This window comes from Necator americanus, chromosome II, assembly GCF_031761385.1.
Source record: "Necator americanus strain Aroian chromosome II, whole genome shotgun sequence".
Taxonomy (NCBI): Eukaryota; Metazoa; Nematoda; class Chromadorea; order Rhabditida; family Ancylostomatidae; genus Necator; species Necator americanus.
The window spans coordinates 242,066-263,639 of NC_087372.1; the positions used below are offsets into that span (position 1 = coordinate 242,066).

The following is a 21,574-nucleotide window of genomic DNA, read 5'->3' on the forward strand; positions in this document are numbered from 1 at the left end:
CCCGGTAAAATTAGTTTTGACCGCGGTAGTTTCTGGTCACCCTAATCATTACTAAGCGGTGAAGTCTCTATAAACGAAAATTTGTTATCGTTTCCAATCCAGATTTCCATTTTGAATGAATGAGGTGAAAGGGATCATGTAGATTTTGGCAATTCTGGGTTTTATTAGAAGAGGTTATCAAGTTCCTTAAACCCTAGACAGACAAAGTTTTATTTTCAACCGTACAATGCGAAGATGTCTTCGAGTCCGAGTGTGTTCAAGAAGCTGCCTAAATGCTTCCATGGTTTTTTAGCCTCAGTGAAAGTCCTTCCCTTCTTTTGCCGGGCAATTGTTTTGAGTTAATATCACGTATATGGCTTCAATTTTGCGGTCATATGCGAATGCATATGCTGCCCTTCATATCAAATATGCATTTTTCTTTAAGTAGCTGTAGGAAGTAGCTTTGTTAGAGATATAGTCGGGTAAAACGACATGAACCAAGGCGCAGTTGCGTAAGTGGCTGTGCTCGAAGCGGGGCGGTGGAGCGCAATGGTCAGGATCGTGGTAGAACCCGTCACGAACTGCAGCGAAGGATGGTGCTACCAAGGGTTCCACCACGATTCTAACCGTTATTTTCCACCACGTCGCTTCGAAAGCACCCGCTTTCACAACTGCACCTTGCTTCATGTAGTTGGCTATTTGTATCAAAAATGAAGGACCGCAAAAGGACCTATGGTCATATTTTATAGCTCTATATTTTAGGAAATTGTGAATTAATTTTCTCTTTGTCCTAAGTAGGGACGTTACGAATGTTATACGATTCGAAAAGCGCGATCAAACTTTTCAGTTTCATATGAGGTTAGCTGCTATTCTTTAGCTTTAGTTTTTTCCTAGATTCAGTTTAGTAATTACAGCGCGAAATTTTTAAATTTCTCAAATTCTAATAGAATTGAGTGAGTTTCCTGTGTGTGCTTATATTCATTTTCGTCCTTCATTGGATGCGAAATGTTATGCATTAACTATTTCGTGATTGTTTTTATACAATAGTCTGTTTTTCTACAAATTACTTAAATTAATCGTCTACTCCTTTTACTGAAAATATGGGTATGGTTTAGTTTTCCTCTTCATTTACTTAAGTAGTTCTTGCAGTGTTCACGTTACTTATTTCCATGCTCTTTTTTTTTTTAGAAATAATTGTTTTATTAACGACGTGCGGTTGGTACCGTGATTTTCACACTTTTTGTCATTGTCAATGTCATTTTCAATCTATCGTTTCACATTTCAGCTGGAACGAGCTACTCGGTATCGATCATGTCGATCTGCTAATTCTACCACTTGTATTTGAATTTTCGATCGATTCACTCAGTTCTTATTGTTGACTAGTAGGTAATGTCGGACTATTCGTATACGGACACCTCTTCCGGGCCACGACTAGTCTCGTATGAGAGACGCGATGGTTTAGAATACAATAATAGGTCAGTTCGACTATCTTTCACTTTTCTTATTTTTTTCAACCTCCCATTCTTGATACTTAAACTTATTCTTGGATCAAGAGTAGCAGAAGCATATAATTTCTTTTGTGAAAATGTACAATACCCTGAAAAGAAGAAAGGCTGCCAAGATACAATGAAAAAATTGTGGGAAAACATACTGATTTTTAAGAAACATTTCAAATATTTGTCGAACATGTTTGAACGTGAACTTTTTTTTCGTATCCCAACTTTTTCAGTAACAATGGAAGGTCAATGTTAAGGTTTAATTATCATGGTGCTCACTGCTGCGTAATAGCTATCGACAAAAACTTAGATAGCATAAGTAAATGCAAGGATATGACAGTGAATGTTTGTGACATTCTTTTATAGTAGAAAAAAATACTTTTTGCTGCTCTCTTATAAAAACCAGCTCATTTTTGCGTAGGAATCAATGCACGTAAACTTTTGGCTTCGTTAATATGAACGCAATATTATGAATAAAGCAAGGGTTCAGTGTTGTTGTTTGCGTTGAAATTCTATCTTAGTCAAATAGCATTCAACATAAGAACATCGAGTAGAAGCAAATGGATTGAAATTGACCCGCATTTCACTGGGAAATTTTTTCCAGTGAAGAGATTTTCAACTACAATAAGGGATTAAGACGCTAGTACTTGATCCTGAGAAAAGGAGTCTGCGACTATTGTTGGCTTCATTATCCATTATTTATGAGCTACGTTTATCCTTTTGTGCTCTGTGAGTTGGAAATGTTTACATAATATTTACACATATTTACATATATTTACACAATCACAAATTGTAGAAATGAAAAGAGTAGCTTGTATGTAATTCTTCGATGACATCGTTCATGCAGTGAATGTTGGCAAACCAAGTCAAACAATGTTAGTATGATTTAATTGCGAAAAGAACTGATTTTCTATTGTAATTTAACATGTATACTAATGAAATCGTTATGTGTTCTTTGTTTGAGTTCTTTGATTTCGATCTCGTTGCACTGGCTGGATGGGCGGTGACTGCGGAATTAGCGTTAGAGAGCATGAGTTCGATTATTGTAAATGTTGTGTTAGAGACGCAGCGAAACTGCAGAACTTCTGTTAATCATTGTTTCTTCGCCACAATGCTCAAACGAAGGGAAGTTGTGTATCGACATGTGTCCTCAACTACTTACTATAGCAGGTAAATCGTAGCTTTATAGTTAAAAAGAAGGTTATAGTTAAAACGCAAATGACCCCAACAGTCCAATTTTAATCGCTGTTGGACAAACCACCGTGCTTTGTCCAACAGCGATTAAAATTGGTTTGCTGGGATCGTTACCCATTTCCTAGAACATGTATGACGCTTGTTCGACTGCTCATTGCTGCTGGTTCATCGGGGCTAGTAGCGGTACTATTTTTCGTTCTTTCTCTTTTTGAAAATTCTTTTCTGGAGATACGTACGAGCCTATCCATTCGATATATCGCTAAATTTGGACTGTAGCATTTCCCTTCTCTGACAGTGACCTAATTATAGGTTGTAAGCTCTTATTTGAATGCGGCCCATACTCAGAGAAGTCAATGTTGTTAGGTACAGTCATACTGTGACGTACATCTACGAAAATCAGCATCGGTACATACTGCAACTAACAGCTACTTAATCACCTGGTCTTTTTTAATTTGATTAAAATTTCTTTGTTAAATATATTATTACTATTCATTTATTTTAAAATTTTGAACTTTCCTTCAAGTTAAAAATCGCGTTCGGCTAAACCTTCGTTTGGGACGTAGTTTAAAATTACCAGCACGAGAATGCGAAGTGCTGCCAAGCAAATCTATGAATGGGAACTATCAAGGGCAACAATGTTAAACCTGGCAACTGTTAACCCCATAGGATTGACGGAACGAAACCTTTAAAAATAGATTGCTAATGAAATTAACCAACAATGCAACTTTTAACACCAGTACGAGTAATGGATACCACTTTATGAGCTTCCGTAGTTTCATTATCCTTCGGTTGAAAGACCTTTTTATTTTTTTACTACACTAAAGTTGCAGAAATTTCTTTTCCTTTTACTCCTGTTCCCATATTCCTTGGACTCTGGGATACCGCTCAGCTGTGCAGGTTTAGCACAAATTTTCTTTTGCGAGAGCTGCATTCAAGTTATGCGCATTCTTCAGTAGATGCCAGTAAATATTACAATGTAGAATATCTCAAGCTGAACAGTGTAACACATGAGACGATCATGCTTGTTTAATGCCACCGAGTGTTTGTAGGTGGTTGCTTTGATTGTGTAAGGTCATTCTTCTCTGTTAGGCCTTATTTTTCGAAAACAAAATTGTGAGCATTCAGGGAGAATTTAGAAGAAGCAAAACTTCAAGGTGATTGTGCAATCACACCTACCATCCAATAGATCATAGATGCGATAGTCGGACCCAGTGCTCTGACCCCCTTCACTTTTGAACGGTTGGCGAAATCACCCTCTTTACTTTTTGACGGCTGGCGAAAGGACCCCCTTCACTTGAGCTACACCCCATGAGCTAAACCCCCTTCACCTGAGGAAGGTCCGGCGACTCTATAGCACCTATGCACTAGATAAAAGTCACGGCCAAAAATCTGTCCCAGCTTAAGCATTTTCGCCTTCGACTAAACTTCAGTGAACTTAAGCGATTTGATTTAGTTATGCCTTCCTGTTTTCAGGAGAATTTGGTGAAAAGTTGGTGCATATATATATATATATATATATATATATATATATATATATATATATATATATATATCACCATGAAATTTGGAAGCTTAGGAGTTCAAATTGTCAAGCGAATGTGCTCGCTCTGTCCTTGTTGAGTGATGTGGTCAACAATAGGCTTTTTCTTTCAGAAAGTCTCTCTATGTCTCAAAACGTTGTCGGACATAATATGTCCATTCAGTGGTGAAGCTTGATCTGGTTCATCAGAGGGCTTGGCCGTAGTGGTTTCATGGGTGTTCATGGAGACTGTCTTTTCAATTTACGTTGTGTGGGATCGATAATTTTTGGCGGAACCGCTACTTTCTTGCTCCCTCTAACGTCAACGAGACACTTTTTTATGGCTTCTTTTGCTCCGTATTATCGGAATTCCTTAGTTTTCCGTAGGTTCTTTGGAAATGTAGATTAGCGAGAATTCTATTCATAACTTTCTTTGAAGAGGACGTTTTTTTCTGCAATGTTATCACTTAGTCTTTAATATGTAGAGGTAGCACACATTCGCACACTGACAGGGATTGTTCATAAAACTGACTTGTAAATGTCTTCTCCAAAGTTTCGCATTCTCGTATACATTGCGATAATTTCAAACTGTATCGATCATTCTTCTGGATCGGTAGTCTGAACCGTTGTGTCCACTTTTCAGTGTGGGGAGGAAGGAATGGAAACCCTGATGTGGTTTTCTTTAATTCTCTTTGTTGTTTTGTGTTTTAAAGTACAGCGAGAATTCATGGAAATAAAAATAAGCAGATAAAAATCAATTTATTGACCATGCGGAATGGCAAGAAGCTGACACTATGCGATTCGACGATTGCATCGACGATATGACGATATGCCCACCCATTTGCGATTTCGTTTCTGGTCGTTGTGACATCATTATTTCGACTCAATGCAAAGATTAGCTCTAGAGAGTGATTGTTTGGTTAGTGCGACCATGCCCTTTCCATATGTGAGAAATGTGCTTCCAGTATGATGCCTTTTTAATTAAAGTCAGCATTACTTTCAAGCCATTTTGGCAAGCCTGTTCTCTTTTTGAGGCCTCGTTTTCTTTTGTTTTGAAGATCGATCTCAAAACAAAGTCACTAATAATTTGAGTGATTGAAGAAATGTGTTCAGGAGTGATTTTGAGTAGCTGAAATCTATCTTGCCTATTCTTATTTAGACTAACTGTTTGCAGTCCATTTTTTAAACATAATTTCCATCCATTAGAATACTTTTCACTTGAACGTTGTATTTTCAAGGCTTCCGAGTCATCATGACGCTTACGCCCGTCCGCCAATTCAAGATCGCCGTACGCAGAGGTCTTACTCGTTTCAGAAGCGAGAAGAAGTTTCAGTAAGTCAGGTAAATTGTTTGGACCATCATGAATCACTGCTTCTTCTCTCTCCCCACTTTCTGATTTTTGATATGAACAAGTGAACGTCTCTTTCTCTCTCTCTGTCTCTTACTTTATCTAGCTTTATGATGGCCTGTGAGGTGTCGGTGTGGTTATCCTCTTCCTGTCTGACGAAATCCTTTCATTTTTTTCTTTTGAGTGGATCACATTCGTGTGCTTTGTAGGGGGGTTTAGACATTGTGGTATCACCATACGACTAACTCACTCACGAATTTTATAATGTAAGGTCTATCTCTCAAATACAAAACTTTGGATCTCCCGATCTCTGTCGTGGAACTGGTAGTGTCCTAACACTAATAACTGTCGTGAAGGCGTGTGGTGCGTTGCATTGCGTGCATGGGGTGAAACGTTGCAGATTCTTCGACGAACTTCGAACTCAGTGGCGCCGGTTACAGTTGAAGCAATGACGAGAACTCATCCGATTGAACGGCGACGCGATTTCGATATGCCGTCACAGGAGGTGGCAGTAGCACATAACTCTTTCTGCTTTTAACTTGGCATCACGTAACATTCTCTTCAGTGGTAGTGACTAAGAAACGTTGCGTATTGATTGAAAGTGCTTATTGCAGATGAATGATATTGCCTACCGCGGCTTACCAAATAGTCTGCTACGATACCATGATGACGAGTGAGTATTCTTTGGGTTATTAGCATTGATATTCGGTTTTTTTTTTGAATACTTTTCTACAGTTGTAGGGAATTCACCGGCTAAATGTTGAAGTATATTTCAATTTTTCTCTTTTTTGAGTAAAAAGGGAGAAATTTTCTTTCTTAAATCGATCTTTTCTTTTCTTCTTTTCTCGATTGGTCTTGCACGAATTGATATTTATCGTACTAAAATTCATTCTAACCAAATTTTAATGTTTTCTCTTCTTATTTTCTGATTTTACAAACATGGTGTTGTTTTTTTACACTTCGTTTGTGGTTTAGAGATCGTATTCTAATTAGGGTGAACGGCTTATTGTGAAAATGTTTGATTCATAGAGTGACCTTCAGGTTTTCCTTCAGAAACTGGTTTTGAGAAATTTGCAGGTTCCGATTTAAAAAAACACAAGCTCCATAACTTCGTAATAGTAAACTTGTTGATTATCGCTGTTATTATTGAGGTTCTGCTACAGTTTTCCGAATATTCCGCAAAATTCCTTACCAAAGCGGGTTTTTGTGGAGTGAGTTTGAAGTGGTTATGTTTTGCTTGCTTTGTGTTTCCTAATCTTCATTCTTGGTTGTAGTCTAAATATGTGCTGATAATTACTAGAATTTCCCATTATATGAACTGATTTCCGCTTTCAGTTTTAAGTTAACTCAGCTTTTTAAAACTTGATTTTAGGCAAACTTTTCAAATAGTCTTCATTTGTTGGTTTGCTTGAGATTTGTTTACTACGGGTGATTTGAGTTCATTTATATACCGATCTTATTTTCTCAAGAATATTTTTGCAGTTATCCTAGCCAGTCGGTTTCTTACGATGGGGCGAGATACTACGATCCTGTACAAGAAACAGACATTCTTGGAGATGATGTCAGTGAGGAGCAGTCAGATGTATATGGCCCTGGGACGTACAATCCAGGTATGTTTCAGATGCTCTTTTTTCAGTTTTCATTTCCGTTGCATGTGCTGGAGTAATTTTGAAGCGAAGAAATGATCGCTCATGGAGTCTTCGCTGAAGAAAAATGTGTTTTCTATGAAGTACGAAATACATAATTTTTAGTCTTTTTTTACCCTTCTTTGGTCATCTCTTGTGATAGAATCTTCTTACAATAAAATGAAGGACTATGTAGATTCGATTTGGAGGATAAGATAGTGTGGTATAGAGCATCTAGTTATTCGTTGCTGCTAAGTGATTTCCAACAAAATTTGTTTCACAAATGTTGAAAACGGGACCTCAAAGTTGTTTTCTTAATTGAAGCCCGAAGTGTCATTTTTCACTCAGTTCTTCGGGGAATTGCATTGTCAGCATTGGACCCTGATGAACAGCGGGGCAGAAAACGGAGATGAATGCTGAAGAAAAATCCCAGCAAGACACAATTGTCAATTGTTAACTGATATGCAAGCTAGACGTAAAAAAGGGTCTAAAAATTGCTGTTTACTTCATTTCTGCGAATTTTAGTGTTAGGTTTACGTCAGTCGCACACAGTAAACAAAAATCATAATTACTTTGCTTATGTAAAAGCGAAGTTCTCTGTTTTATACCAAATTTCATATTTCACATTATCTTTTTTATTTCCGTTCTAACCATGCAGCTTACCAATTGTGAATGTGATTCACGTTATTGGATAGAATAGTGGAGCGGTGGTATCAGTTCTCTTTCTTCAGGAAATAATCCCAGTGCTTTGTTTTTTGTTATTCGAAGTATAAAATTTCTTAAGTTCCGGGAATTTACGACCTGATGTAATTTGTCTTTTGTCAGCTAGTAGAATCAAAGACATTTAAGATTCAAAGAAAACATTACTTGTAGTCCAAGTCTTTCTCTCTTTTTTTTGTTTGTTTCTGGCGTGAGATCTAGCTGTCAGGCATTGCTCAATCAGTGGAAGTTATTTGTGGCTAATTAATTTAATTAACATTCGTGGAAGGGGAACAAAGTTTCTTGTTTCTCGACAATGTTTCCTTTACGTTCGCTTTTCTAAACAGCTACCTTCGAAAACGTTTGTTACTCTCTCTAAACTTAAGATTGGGTGAAAGAGCGGAAGGAGAGAAATCCAACTGTGTTGGTAAGCACTTTGATTGTACACTGCCAACTGCGGCTGTGTGTTTGATGCCAAATCCCACTTCTTCAAATTGACTTGAAGATGTGAAGTCCAATCGAGATCGATTTACTGTTGTTCTATCTCGCGAACATTCTTATTCTTTCGATGCCAACTTATAGGAGAATAATGCACGCCAATGCTACGATCTGTCATTATATTTTTTGATTACTGTTTTCAAGTCTCATAATCTCAGTTTGGAGATTTTCTTATGCTCCATTTTGAGTGAGCTCATCTGTTTTTTCTTCAATTCTCTCAATTCTCATATTACCCGCATACGATCTTCAGCAATACTCCGCCCATATTTGTTTTTTTTTTTTTAAATTGATGATTCGTGTGCTAATATTCGCCGAGGGTGGCGCTGATTTGAAATTTGGAGGAGTAGTTCGTTTGTTTTTCAGCAGCAGGCAAATGCTAGTTGTTATGCCCATGCTATTGTTGCTTAGTTCTTGTTGCGACAAACTTGCCAATTTATGTCATGTCCACTGTTCCATGAAAGTTTGGTTGTCGATTTCGCTGGAGGAGATCTCTAAGGACACCTGCGTACTGAAATCTCCTTGTTATTTCTGAATTATTTGATGGCTAAAAGATGCTAGGTTATCATCGCGAATCCCTAATCGGCGTGTGATGAATGCAGTCGTGACTGGAGGCGGGAATTCTGGCTTTGGTTTGGGCTAATTCTTCATTTGATTTATGTGCTTTCTCTTTAGAACGCTTTTTTATTCTACTAATATTTGCACTGCGATAATCATCTCGGTTATTACTACGTGCATTTTCTTAGCAATCTCTAAATAGTGTATTTCCTTCACTCTAAACTTTGCTGCCTACAGTAGCTAATCTACTTCTTAAATGAAGAATCTCACCATAGTTAGGAGAGGTTTGTAAAGGATTAACTCTTTTGAGTAGTTTTCTAGAGCAGCAGAATGCTTAAGCAGAGTAACTTATGGACTTATGAACCTACTTCCCTCCCGTGAAACTGCTGCATTTTGTAGTGAGCGAGTCCTTTAGGAATCTTTTTCTTTGTGATCTTGTATCTCTGTAAATGTTCTTTTATTCAAAAAAATAACTTGTCGGTCATCAGGCTCAAACATACTTGTTGATTACTGTGGAGTTAAGTTGTAAAATGAATCATAGGACGAACTTCGTAGTTCTAGTTCCTGTTTCAACAATTCCGATTTCTTCTTCGAAACTTTTACTTTGGGTGGATTTTTTATGTTTCCCCATTTTTGTTTCACGTTGCGTAGAAGAAATAATAGCGTTAGTGCAGCTGATGCGTTTTTTCTCATTCTCGAACCATGCAATCCACTTACCTAAGATTTCTGAGCAGCGTGGAAGAATCTAGCACTGCTTATGTCCATGTTGGTTGGTGTTCATGGTTGGTGATGGATTTCTATAACTACATTTTTTCTCTTTGAAAAATCTCTTACTGTTGTTTGCTAGTGATGAACATATGACTGAATTTTGAGTGCTGTGTATGGTTGTCGCTGTGATTTTTAGGCGATTGGTCTTCGAACCTGTTTCCATTTTCTTTTAAATGAGGCAGTTTATGGCTAATGAAAAGGTTTGTTTTGCTGCTCTCAGAGCAGGTACAACATCCGTATGTGTTTCGCTATCCGTCATGCACCGTTTAATGAAAAAGCTGACGAGCGAGCATTACGTTGAGATTATCTATGAACAGCATGACTGTTTTAGGTGGATTCAGTTTTCAGGAAAGATATTGCATATTGGGAGCGTTCTTGACCACGATCAGTGGATTTAGTTTAAAAAAAGTTGTCTCAGCTTCCAAGTTTCCTGATAAAGCCGAGCATATGTAGGGTCTTAGGAAGCCACAATGGCTAAGAAAGCTTTCTAGTTTGCTGGTGTCGTTCTGGATTCTCATCCTCTGCATAGGCGTTCCTAGTTAATGTTCCTTTACTTGATTGGTGCTTTCATTTGATAAACGTTTCTTCTACATTTTTAAGGGTAAGTGCGTCTATGTAGTGTGCTAGACGTGTTGCCTTCGAAAAAAAAATCACAGCACAGTAATTGTTGTGAGAACATTCCATGCCCTTTACCGTAACGTCTTCTATGTGGTTTTATTTTTGATAATCATCAATGAAATGGTATTTCTAAGAATTATAATGTACTTTTCTTTCGACGTAATTCAATCTCCATATATTGGTTATGGAATATCTCCAGTAAACTCTTTTTTCGTTCATCATGGAATGGCTTTCATTCCCAAGTTTCCTGTTGCAGCCAACATGGGATTGAAGGAATTTTTTTTGGTGAATTCTTATTGAAGGACATATCATATTCGGTAGCTTCATATTTGTGAACGAAAATAAGATAAATACATAATTTTCCACTTATCAAAAGAATTCTTCTTAAATTCCATTCATAACAGCCACGATACATGGAAATGTTTGACTTGTTGTGGACTAATTCTGATCTATTGGTTTCGCCCGTTTCTTGTGGAAAGTACCCGCGCGGCGTAGACGTCTCTGCAAATGATTTGAGATGTACATATTCTTGGGAAGGATTGATTTAAAGAAATGACTTCGAAGTATGCTCATTTTGAAGCTGTAGCAATATTTAGCGAAATTTTACAAGTAGAGGTCAATTTTATGCAAAATTTGGTTGTTGGCATATATTATTGGATGCTGTAGATTGACGTCTTTCTGTACGGGCACTTTCTGGTCGAGCACCTTTTTGAATTGTTGATTTTTTGCTGTTACTGCATCTTTATGATGCATTGAAATTTGGCCCGGCGCCATATCCTTCAATAAGCCCATCGCGGATACTTGTTTAGGAATCAACTGATGCGATTTGATTTTCTATGAATTTGACGAGTATGACCGACCACCTGCAAGCGGGTAAACTGCCACTAAACGAGTAACTGCAGCCTCTGATGTTGCGTTCTGATTCCGGATTTTTAGTCAAATAATTAGATGCAACTTGAAAACTGCCGGAGCACTGATGGACAGAAGGAGTCTGCTTTGTTATGCACACTAATGACAGAGTGGTGTCGCATTCCTTTGCATGTTAATGCACTCAGACAGAATGCAGTGTTAACATTGGGTCTAAAGATAGGATAGATATGAAAAGTTTTCTTCAGCTTTTGTTCCACTATCATTACAGTTCACGATATAGAAGAACTCTCACGAAATACAGTTCAAAAGACCTGAATAATAACAGTGCGTCATCTAGTGCCTTGATATGAAACGTTTTGCCCTGTGATTTGAAAAAAAAAAGAAAAAATGCTTCGTCCTGTAAAATTGAATCCTTGTAAAATGGGTACTGCCATTGCGAGCAGCGTTTATATGTATCCGCGCTTGGAGGCGCCTGCAAACGTTCTAAATTATTGAATTTAAGAAAAGTATGGTACTGTAGTAAAGTGCTGTTCTAATCTAATCCGTCTTGTGTATCAATAAGGTATGTAACTGTTCATTATGTTACCGAAATCTTTTCTATGTGTCCTGATGAAAAAACTTCTGAAAATTAATTACTTGTCATTTGTCGCAAAGATGGCTGCGGAATATAGATCCACTAGGGTAATTTTTGGTCTGCCTAATTAGTGAGACTAGCGCTACTCCAGAGAACGTATATTTGCTTTACGAGAAATGATCATCTTCCATGAATTCATAGTTTGACAAGTGCTAAGTTTCCATTCATTTTGGAGAAGATAAAATGTAGAGGATTACGTTTTCATTAAGAAATTCCAAAAGGACGAACCCATTGTAGGGATGACCTTTTCAAATTTTGAAAAGAATTTACGATATGAATACTTTCATGGATCTCTTTAAATCCGTGAGATACTGTTAGTTTTTTTATTTTTTCCCAAATTATATTGCTTAAAATGCTATTATTGCTTAATTAGATTTTCCTAAGTGTTGTCATCGAGCATGAAATTTGGTTGTTGGAAAAAAATTGCTTCCATTGCTTTCCATTTGGTTATTCTAACGTATTACTTCATGGAAACTCCTTTTGGCAGATTTGCAGGTGAATAGGATTCGGCGTTAATTACTAAACAACTTCTTGCTTTCTTTAGTTACTGCTGAAAAATTTTGCTCAAATCTTACTGATGAGATCGTTCTTTTTTTTTGTTGTTCACGATTTTCTTCATTAGTTCATTGCTCAGGGATATATTTTTTGGCAATCCAGTTGTTGTTTACTGCAGCATCTTTATGCGTATTCGAGCACCCCTATTACTTTTTTGATTTATTACTGTCGTACTTGGCTAGCTATTATCAACTCGACATGCACCTACCCGACTAGCATTGCAATGCGTTCCTTTGTGCTACATGACCACCTGGCTATTTCTAGAGAAATTTTGCATGTTCAAGGATTGAAAGCGTTCTTATGTTTATGAATAAATAGAATATAATAAATAAAATAGATCGAAGAAAAAATTGGAAAATAAGAAAACTGAAGGACTCAACAAGCTAAAAAACTACTAAATAATTGATTAACGACTAACTTAGCTGTCGTAACTTTGATTAATTTTTTTTAGTTTTTCCGTCTTTTTGATTGTTTATTTGCTTGATTCCCACAGGATTTGCAAATCTTAGTCAATGAGCTAAGGTCATTTACTATGCAAATCCATTAGTCGTACTATTTTTCAGTTAGCGGGATCCCCTCTCTCAGGTATTTTTGCCGGGAAATACTGGACTTAACCTGTGGTATAATTTTTTAGCTGACGTGATTGTCCTAATTTTCACCGAGTAATATAGCCTTTTAATGTATCCTAACCCATTTATCTCGTCCAGGAGCTAGCAGAAAATTAGTCCACTCGTCGAAGATCCATTTGCCTTGCTAAAAGTGATTTGGGACTGTTAAAAGTTAATTTCTTTGGCCTTTTTTCGCCACGCAATCCACATCTCCCAATCTTGGCTATGCCGACTTTCCTTTGTTAAGTCTAAAAGCAATTCCAGGACATCCTGGGTGAGGCAACTTGGTGTTCTCTCATTTCATTTCTCTTTCTATGATCGAAGAAACCGGCGGACTTTCGTGATCATTTGAAACGGTAGGCTAGATGAGGAGGTTCCCGTCGGTGCAGCATTTCCTTTCGCTCAGAGTTCTTTTCATGGGATAATTCTTGTCAGAACTAGCCTGAAAGACGTCTGGGCGACATGATTCCCGAATTGTCGACTTAACCATCACCGTAGACGGTGCTATCTTCGCCTTGGATCCGTTCATCAGGGGTTCATCGCCTAGACGCATGGTGGACAGATGGATCTGCAAATCGTTGACAGTGAGAGTCTTCCACACATAGACAGTAAACATACCAGATGCAGAACTCTTCAGAAGTTCCATCGTTTGTCTATCCGTATTGATTCCGTTAAGGAGGAGAGCTTGCGAACGAATACAGTTGTTCATAGATCAGGAGCGATCCTTTCTAGGGCTCCGTCAGAGTGAAGTGCGTTTGGAAGGAGGCACGAGCTAGGTCTCTTTTCGTCGACCGATGTTGGTCGGACGATGTTCGGATATGACATACAAGTCCAATACGGAAGTATGCGGTTCAGCACCTGTACTCGGTCTTTTCATCATCTCCTCGAAACTTTTCGGTGTACGGTGTTCCGACCCCTTCACTTTTGGATGGTTGGGGAAAGGACCCCTTTCACTTTTGGAGGATTAACAAAGGTACACCTTCACTTTTGGACTATTTTCGAAGGGATCCTCATCACTTGAGCTGCACTACATGGGCCAGGGAGGAGCCGGACCACAGGTTCACCTGAATGGGGTAAATAATAGACGAAATAGACCCCCTTCACCTGAGGAGGGTCCGGGTCCTCTTTATCGCACCTGTGGCTTTCGGCTCTTCGTTTTCTTCATATGTCGGATATGGCTACTCTAAAAGTGTCCGAATTCACTTCAGATATAATTTTTCCTCTGAATCAGGGCTCCGCTATGATTTTATTATGCATTTCTTGCTTACTTGCTGTCCAAATAATGTATACATCTACGTGCAAATAGCAGCGATTATCGATGAGGTCTATCGCTACGCCTTTACTTCCGTTTCGTTTCCATTTCTTCTGACTTTATCGCACTACCATCGGCTATTCTTCATTGTCAGATAGCTGTCTAAATTCTGTTGAACAAAGTTGCTGCAAAGCCCCTTCCTGGAGAATTAGTTGTTGAGTTTTTGTTGAAGCTTGCGTTGTCTACCATTGTATTTTATTTAAATTGAAGTTAGATGTACTGTTTTGTTTCTTAAGTAGAAAGTAGAGTTTTGCCTTAATTCATTTATATTTCTTTATATGTCAAGAATGTTGTCTGCTGCTTATCGTATAGTCTGAATATCCCATGTTATGGTTTTGTAAGCATATATCGGCAATTTGCTTTGTTGTGCGAAGAATGTTCCCCATTCTTATTCCTCCCGCTGCAGAAATAAGTCCCTAATCACTATTTGCGCTGACTGATGCGTTTAGCCCACTCTGAAGTTATTTTCATGATGTTCCTCCGTTATTGCCGTTCCATTGTTTTAGCAGTAACTCGAACGTGACGGAGGTCGATTTATAGATATGAAACGAACTCGGTGTTGATGGTGTTGATTAGCTCCATTGAATCCAAAAAGGTGACGTAGTTCGACATGGCGGATACGAAAAAGTTATTTCGAACACAATCAGACAGTATCGGCCAGAGTGCTGCTAGGCGTGTTAGACGCTTAGGATATGCTACGTCTTCTCTCCACAGGATTAGCCTTCGCCTGGTTGCGTGGGCGAGAATAAGTAAGTAGTTTATTTTGTTGGGATTGTGAGCGTTTTATTTAAAACTAGACATTCACAGGAAAATTTTGTGCGGGTTAGTTAAGATTGCTGGTACTGAAAACCTTACGATCTATATTTGTGGAACATTCTAATGTTCAGGATCTCAGAGAAATAAACAAGAAATTGGTGGCGTCTTTAGAGAAGTGCAACGGATGAACAAAAAAACATGCTACTCATGAAATCATGAAACTAAGAGCAAGCAGTTAGAAAGTCAGGAGATTAAAAAAATCCTATTCATCAGGTAGTGGTTATTTTACCACAAAACGGATATACATTTGTCGATTCTATGGAAGATGGTAAGAGAGGTGTGGAAGGTCTGTATGTTTTCAATTAGGAGACTATGTCCATTTAAGTATTCTTCATCAAAAAGGATGTTTTTTCTCGATGATTTGAAGTCCTTTGTTCTCATAAGTTCCATAAGTGGAAATGTCACAATGCCTAGTTTTAATATATTACCATTACTTCTTTTCTATATTTCTGCTTTTTGTTTTACTCTTTTACAACAGTATCCTTTGAAGTTTGGACTTTTTTTTTCTAATTTATGACCGTAGGACGGATCATTTGAAGCGCTGATCCACTTCTTTACCTATGAAAAAGCGTAGCATAAGAGAGATTTGAAAAATCATTTGCTAAAACTATACGTAGTTAGTTCCCTCTTTTGTGAACAAAAAAATAATATGACTAAGTTTTTAACAGTAAAATAAGATGTTCGGTCGAATACAGACTAAATGCAAAATGCAAAATGAATGCAAGTCAAGCAGTGTAAAGTTTTAGTGGTTTGTAGCGTAGAAATCTCTTTCTGCATACATAAGGTGTGACGTTATTCAAGCTTTTCTGTTGATCACAGCGCGTGCAAAAATCTCGCAAACATGTAGCAACTGCGTGAGGTTCCATGTAAAACACATCAAAACTCTGAAGAGTTTTGATGTGTTTTACATGGATTAGTCTTTGAAGCGAAGGAAAAAAAAAACAGATAAAAAGTTAAGGAAGGGAAACTAGAAAGAAGAGCAATAGCCAGGACTTGCTCCTAAAGTTTAAATAAGTTGGAACATTACTCCCTTCTAGGTTATTTGAATCCTGTATGGTGATATATTCACGTGCTGGACGTGTTACTCACTTTTCAACGCATCAAAAGGCGGCACAGTTCATTTCGGGTGCAAAGGGGACTTATGAAGTCCCAGTAGAGTACACGAAGGTTCTACACTTGTCCGACAATTGGTGATTATCGATCGAGCCTTATGGCATTGCGCTCGATCATCACTAATTGTCACGATCCATGCTACTCGATTTATGAACTCTGTTTGGAAACCTTATATTTTCGTAATGTAGTATGATAATACGATAATGTAGTATCATTATAGAAAATTTCCTTCAGACTTTTGCATTTTGCGAAGATAAAAAAGCAGTTAATTGGCATAGAAATCTTTCAGTAGAACCGGGTTGCCCAATTTCAATTTTTTAAATTCTTATGCACGAAAAGACATACCTGCAATTTTAGCAAACATTCTCAGCTATCGGGTGAAGAGTGAAGATTTGTAATTCTACAAGGAAAAAATCTACGAATTTAAAAATAAATTATGGATTTTGGACACAGTTCCAAACAAAAGGCTTTGACGCCATGTTACTTATTGAAGCTGAAATTTCCGACTTTTACTTGCATGACGGATATGGCTTATCGTTAGGGTTTATATCCATTCTGCTCTATAATTTCGCTACTTTAGTGGAGCTTGATGCACAATTTTTCCCGTAGTCGAAAGAAGCATCCAAAAAACCACCTTATTTCTTATTTAATCGTGGAGCGTAGCTTGTCAGAGCATCTCATACCAGCGAAATGTTCCAAATAGCCGAGAAATCGTTGGAAGGGCACTTTCAGTAGCAGCAAAATACCCTCAAATTAATCACATTAAATGTCCTGAAGGATATTTCAAATGTCGGAATATATCACTAAGAAATAATCGCGTTAATTATAGCGGTGCGAAATACTTTTACCCCTATCCTCCTCTATAGAGACCGCTGGAAACTAAACTTTCAGGACTTGTTTCGGAGGCAATTTGTTAGTGTTACGGCGTAGTTTTCTTGGATCCTTGTGTGTGTTCCAAGTTGTACTCTTGTACATGCGTTAATTTAATTGAATATAAATCCATCTATGACCTCCATCATTTTTGGGGTTCCAATTGCTTGATTGCCTGAAGCTGTCAGCATTTTGAGTTGTTCGCTGAAGCGGTCCTATTCAAATATGTGCATCAAGTGTGGAACTGTGTACAACGAAGCTGTGGTCTTTAACTATCTAATTAGGTCTTGGTAGCTGCAACTATATTCATTTAGAGAAACAAAGATGGCTTCTACTGCTGGATTTAAGTACTCTATTCGGCATGCAGAGACGAAGACGAAGCCAAATGAATTTCCATGTGAATGAATCAGCTTTTTATCCATCAGGCATAGACGAGTTTTTGTCTTGAATGCCGTTCTTTTGGTTGACGGATCTCATTTTTATCAGTTTATGACTACCACGTTGAAATAATACGACGTTTCCATGGGGATCCTATATGCGTTGTTAGAGATAAGCGTATCTGCATGGATTTTCGAGTCATGCTATCAGGTTCAGCCACTTTTGTGGCAGATTTCTTTAGATTGACTTTGGCTTTTGGAGAATTTCGCGTGTTTACAGTACTTCGCAAGTTTTTGCAAACTTTGTATTTTTTGCAATGTTGTAGTAGTCGAAACTTGATGGGTCCATCCTTTATTCGAGTTTCTATATTTTCTTGCTTTTTCGTTAAAGAGAGTCGAGTGTGCTGCCTACGTTTGTGTAGTTGGTTTAAAAACATTATGCATGTTATAAATAGTTATGCAAAGGTCAAAGAATTTAGTCCCTTTTTTCCAGCCCTTCTTTTCTAGCCCTTCTTTCAAAAGGAGTGGGATGGTTTGTTATTTCATGCAAATTACCCCCTTTCAATAAAACAAGAATGATGTTCCTTTCTCTCAAAGCTGAACAAATCCCCTGGGTTCGTTTAGCTTCATGAAAAAAGTAACATCCTTCATTAATCTTTGCGCTAATTCGTTTTATGATATGCGCCGTTTTCACTAAACTATTTACCACGAACTGTGAGGTATGTAAATGCGCGAAAATTTGTTTTAGATAATATATTCGGACAATTTACCAGGTCTTCAGCATTACAGGGCAGTGAAATGGAAAAACAGAAAAATTTGAGACAGATTCTTAGTAAATGAGAAATAGACGAATTTTTTTTTCAAACTATGTCAGTTCGTTTGTGATAACAGGTTGTAGCAATTGGATTAGCGTGTTTTTGTCGGATTTTATTTAGAGGTGTAGGAGTGTTTGGTTTGAGCCCACCGCTAGTCTTTGTTCTAATATCGTGGGAAAATCCATTTTCTCAACAACAAAAAAAGCAAGCTTGCAGCCAGCCTTACGAATGTTGTGTGTGTGTGTTTGGAAATGTTAGGAGAAGCAATGGTTTGCTGCTCATTATTCGTTTGTATTGGTTTACCAAAAAGTCATAAAATTGGAAATTTACTCGACTGGATGAACGCAAATTCAACGAATGGCAATGTATGACAGTAACAAGGAACATTTTTCTAGTTATGTTCACGCATCGCTATCCGATTTTGTCGTTGTCGAGTATTCGAGTAAATGATTTACTGACTTGCTCCATTTCGTGGACTGGGGGGATTGGGGAGAGAATAATAATTGTTGGGGGGAGGGGGGAAGCAAAAATCATTCGTTGCTGTGGTAATAAATAGTCGTTTGTAAATTGGTACAATAATGTTCTGGATGTTTTTTAAGCAAGCCTGGAAAAAAATTTAAAAATATATAGGAATGTTTGCTTTTTAAATGCATGTGCTGTTCAACTGTTTTTTTCATGAGATTGCTGAAATATTGGAGCCAACAAAAAATCTACTAAGATACATTTTGTTTTCAATAGAATGTTTTTTTTTTGGGAATATACGCATTAGTGCAATAATGTTTCGCAATTGCTACCTTTTAATAGGTAATAGTACCACTTCTGAACCGATGTAAAATTTGTTTTCACATAGCGGCAATGGGTGCAATTTAAGCAGTCACATGTCAACTAACGTCGAGTAAAAGGCTCGCTGCGTTTTGCCTCCAGACATAACTTCAATATGGTTTTAGTTTTTATTTTTATAAAATCATCAATTTCCGTTAAAATAGTTCACTAGAGATCGTTAAATAATGAAACAAATGAAATATTTACTCGCTTTCGAGCTATTCGGATCATATGAGTAGGATGCCTGTTTGCAAAGCAAGTCTAGAAAATTAAACATGATGGAGGCTAGCGGAAGAGTTCAGAGATGTCGTTGGTCGACTAGAGATCTCCGGATGTTAAATGAAGATCTCGTATCCTATTGGAAAAAAGCTGCGCAGAAAATTCACATTCGGAAGCATTGATGTCCGTTTTTCTCAGTAACTGTTTCACTGCCGCACAGAGAATTAGTGTGCTGATGGATGAGAGCTAGCTTGGACTTCCGTGCATCGATTAGTTGCACGACCCATTTGCTTGTCGCTTGGTAGATGCACAGGTGCCTTTTCCTAAGGATCTTGTTTGGTGAAGAGCTTATGTGGTGGGATAGGAACCAGGTACTGCGTTTCATGTTCTAAACACCTGAAAGTTTAGTAACGATGCATTGTTGGACCAACATTCAAAAGAGTTTCACTTTCAGAGCGTATTTAATGAATGGTTAAAGTTGCATATATGTACAATTTCGCCTACGTTCTCATCTTCCGTCTCGTGTTCCTGCTCCAAGTTGAAAAACTGCCTCTGCTTGTGTTAACAACCTGCAAAAAAAGAGGCGGTACTGCCAGAAGTGTTATGACATGCAAAAAAATGTCGGCGAAATTTCCGTTGTGACCATATACAACTTCGACCATTTATTAGATATGTTTGAGCGTAAAACTCTGTTGTTCTGCTGCCCAGTACTGCATCGCTGCTAAATTTCTAGGTGTGTAGAACCATGAAAGTTACTACCTGGTTACTCCATCAAACAAAATTCTTAGGAAGATGTGGTTTGACTTCCCTGAAGTAGAAATATCCAGTAAAAGTTTTTACTTCTCGTAAGTGATATAGAATTGAATGATTCCTCTGGAAGTATTTACATTTCCTTGTTTATTTACATAATATCATCTCAGTTATTGCGTACACACTTGAGTATTTCCTATATAGTTTTCTCTCCTGTTTTACTATATATATATATATATATATATATATACATATATATACATATATATATATATATATATATATATATATATATATATATATATATATATATATATATATATATATATATAATTTATTTGACATTCCTGCTTCCACGTCTTGGCATCACAACATTGCTAAGCACGTAAATGGGTGCGATGTAACCAAACTGCAGTTCTGTACTTGCCATTATGGTAAGGCAAAGTACCCAGATCCGGTTTTATTTCTGAAGCACCTTTTCTTGGCCTCGCCCTCGTTTCTACACGCTGTAATGCTAACTGGTGTGGTCGTTTCGTCGAAGCATCGTACAGCATCGTACAGCAAAATCTTTAAGTAATTTGAACCGACTGTTTTTGGTATAGACACAATTGACTTTTTAGCTGAGCTCTTGTCTAAAAATACGTCTACAGGACTATCGTGGGTACCAAATTGCCAAATCAAATCGCGAACAGTTCTGGAAAAGGCGACGATTTTGTGAGGGGATTTATAGAACGTTTTATGTTTCATTGTAGCAGGTTCTGGTGAATAAATGCGGAAGGTTGCATTGCATTGAGTAGAAACTATTGAACGGAATCACTAAATGTAGTGTAAGTGGTCGGGGAACTTTGCCTACAAAAACTCATCAGTTGTACAAAGTGCGAATCGATTAAGCTGCTCCCACACTTCTATTCATACTATTATGACTCATATGGCAGCGTTATTCCTACATGTCTCAGTAGTTATGTAGATTTCGATAAAGAAATAATGATTCTGATTTGTCCTCGTATTATTCATTTTAAAGTTTGCCTAGTAAGTAATAAAAGGGGGTTTGTAATTCTGAAAGATTTTTAATCTCTTCTATTTAATCGTCTCTGTTGACGTTTCATCCCTTCACGCCACCTGTTCCAATTAAATTATTTGATATTTTAACCGATTATAAGCCGCTAGATTTTTCGTAGACCTAGTCTCCAAAGTCAAAATTCCTTTGATTTCCGCCTTTTCAAAATGTTTTCGTAATAAAATCAATTTTGTCTCAATTTTCCACCTAACATAATCATAATAATCAACATAATAATTATTGATTATTTGACACTTTATGCTGATTGTAGAGCCTCACGTCTAGATGGTAAAGTGTATGTTACGTGAGACAGCTCACGAGAGCACTTCAGTCTTTGCTTTTGTTTAGCTTTTTTTCCGATGCTTCTGTGTGATTCATTTCTATGTACTTCTGATGAACTGATTACTTTTTGAGTCAAATGAGTTGTTAGGAAATCCTGAGAAAATCCTTCAGAGAT

The 21,574-nt window shown here is 37.5% G+C and overlaps 2 protein-coding genes across 3 annotated transcripts in view; one reads left to right on the top strand and one right to left on the bottom strand.

The window, feature by feature from the left end:
- Positions 1 to 1,368: 1,368 nt before the first annotated feature.
- The window catches only part of RB195_016433 (uncharacterized protein), a gene marked incomplete at both ends in the record, with an annotated part of 36,155 nt that continues 15,949 nt past the window's right edge, over positions 1,369 to 21,574 (top strand). For both annotated transcript variants that reach the window (XM_064182971.1, XM_064182969.1), the window contains 5 exons: positions 1,369 to 1,454; positions 5,427 to 5,529; positions 5,937 to 6,041; positions 6,151 to 6,209; positions 7,019 to 7,146. In XM_064182971.1, the coding sequence (XP_064038850.1) occupies positions 1,369 to 1,454; positions 5,427 to 5,529; positions 5,937 to 6,041; positions 6,151 to 6,209; positions 7,019 to 7,146 (481 nt within the window). The remainder of the gene's footprint in view (positions 1,455 to 5,426; positions 5,530 to 5,936; positions 6,042 to 6,150; positions 6,210 to 7,018; positions 7,147 to 21,574) is intronic.
- Positions 13,328 to 13,675, bottom strand: RB195_016434 (uncharacterized protein; the record flags this gene model as incomplete). Its single annotated transcript, XM_064182972.1, has 1 exon — positions 13,328 to 13,675. One exon carries the CDS (start codon positions 13,673 to 13,675, stop codon positions 13,328 to 13,330), a length of 348 nt encoding a protein of 115 aa, XP_064038852.1.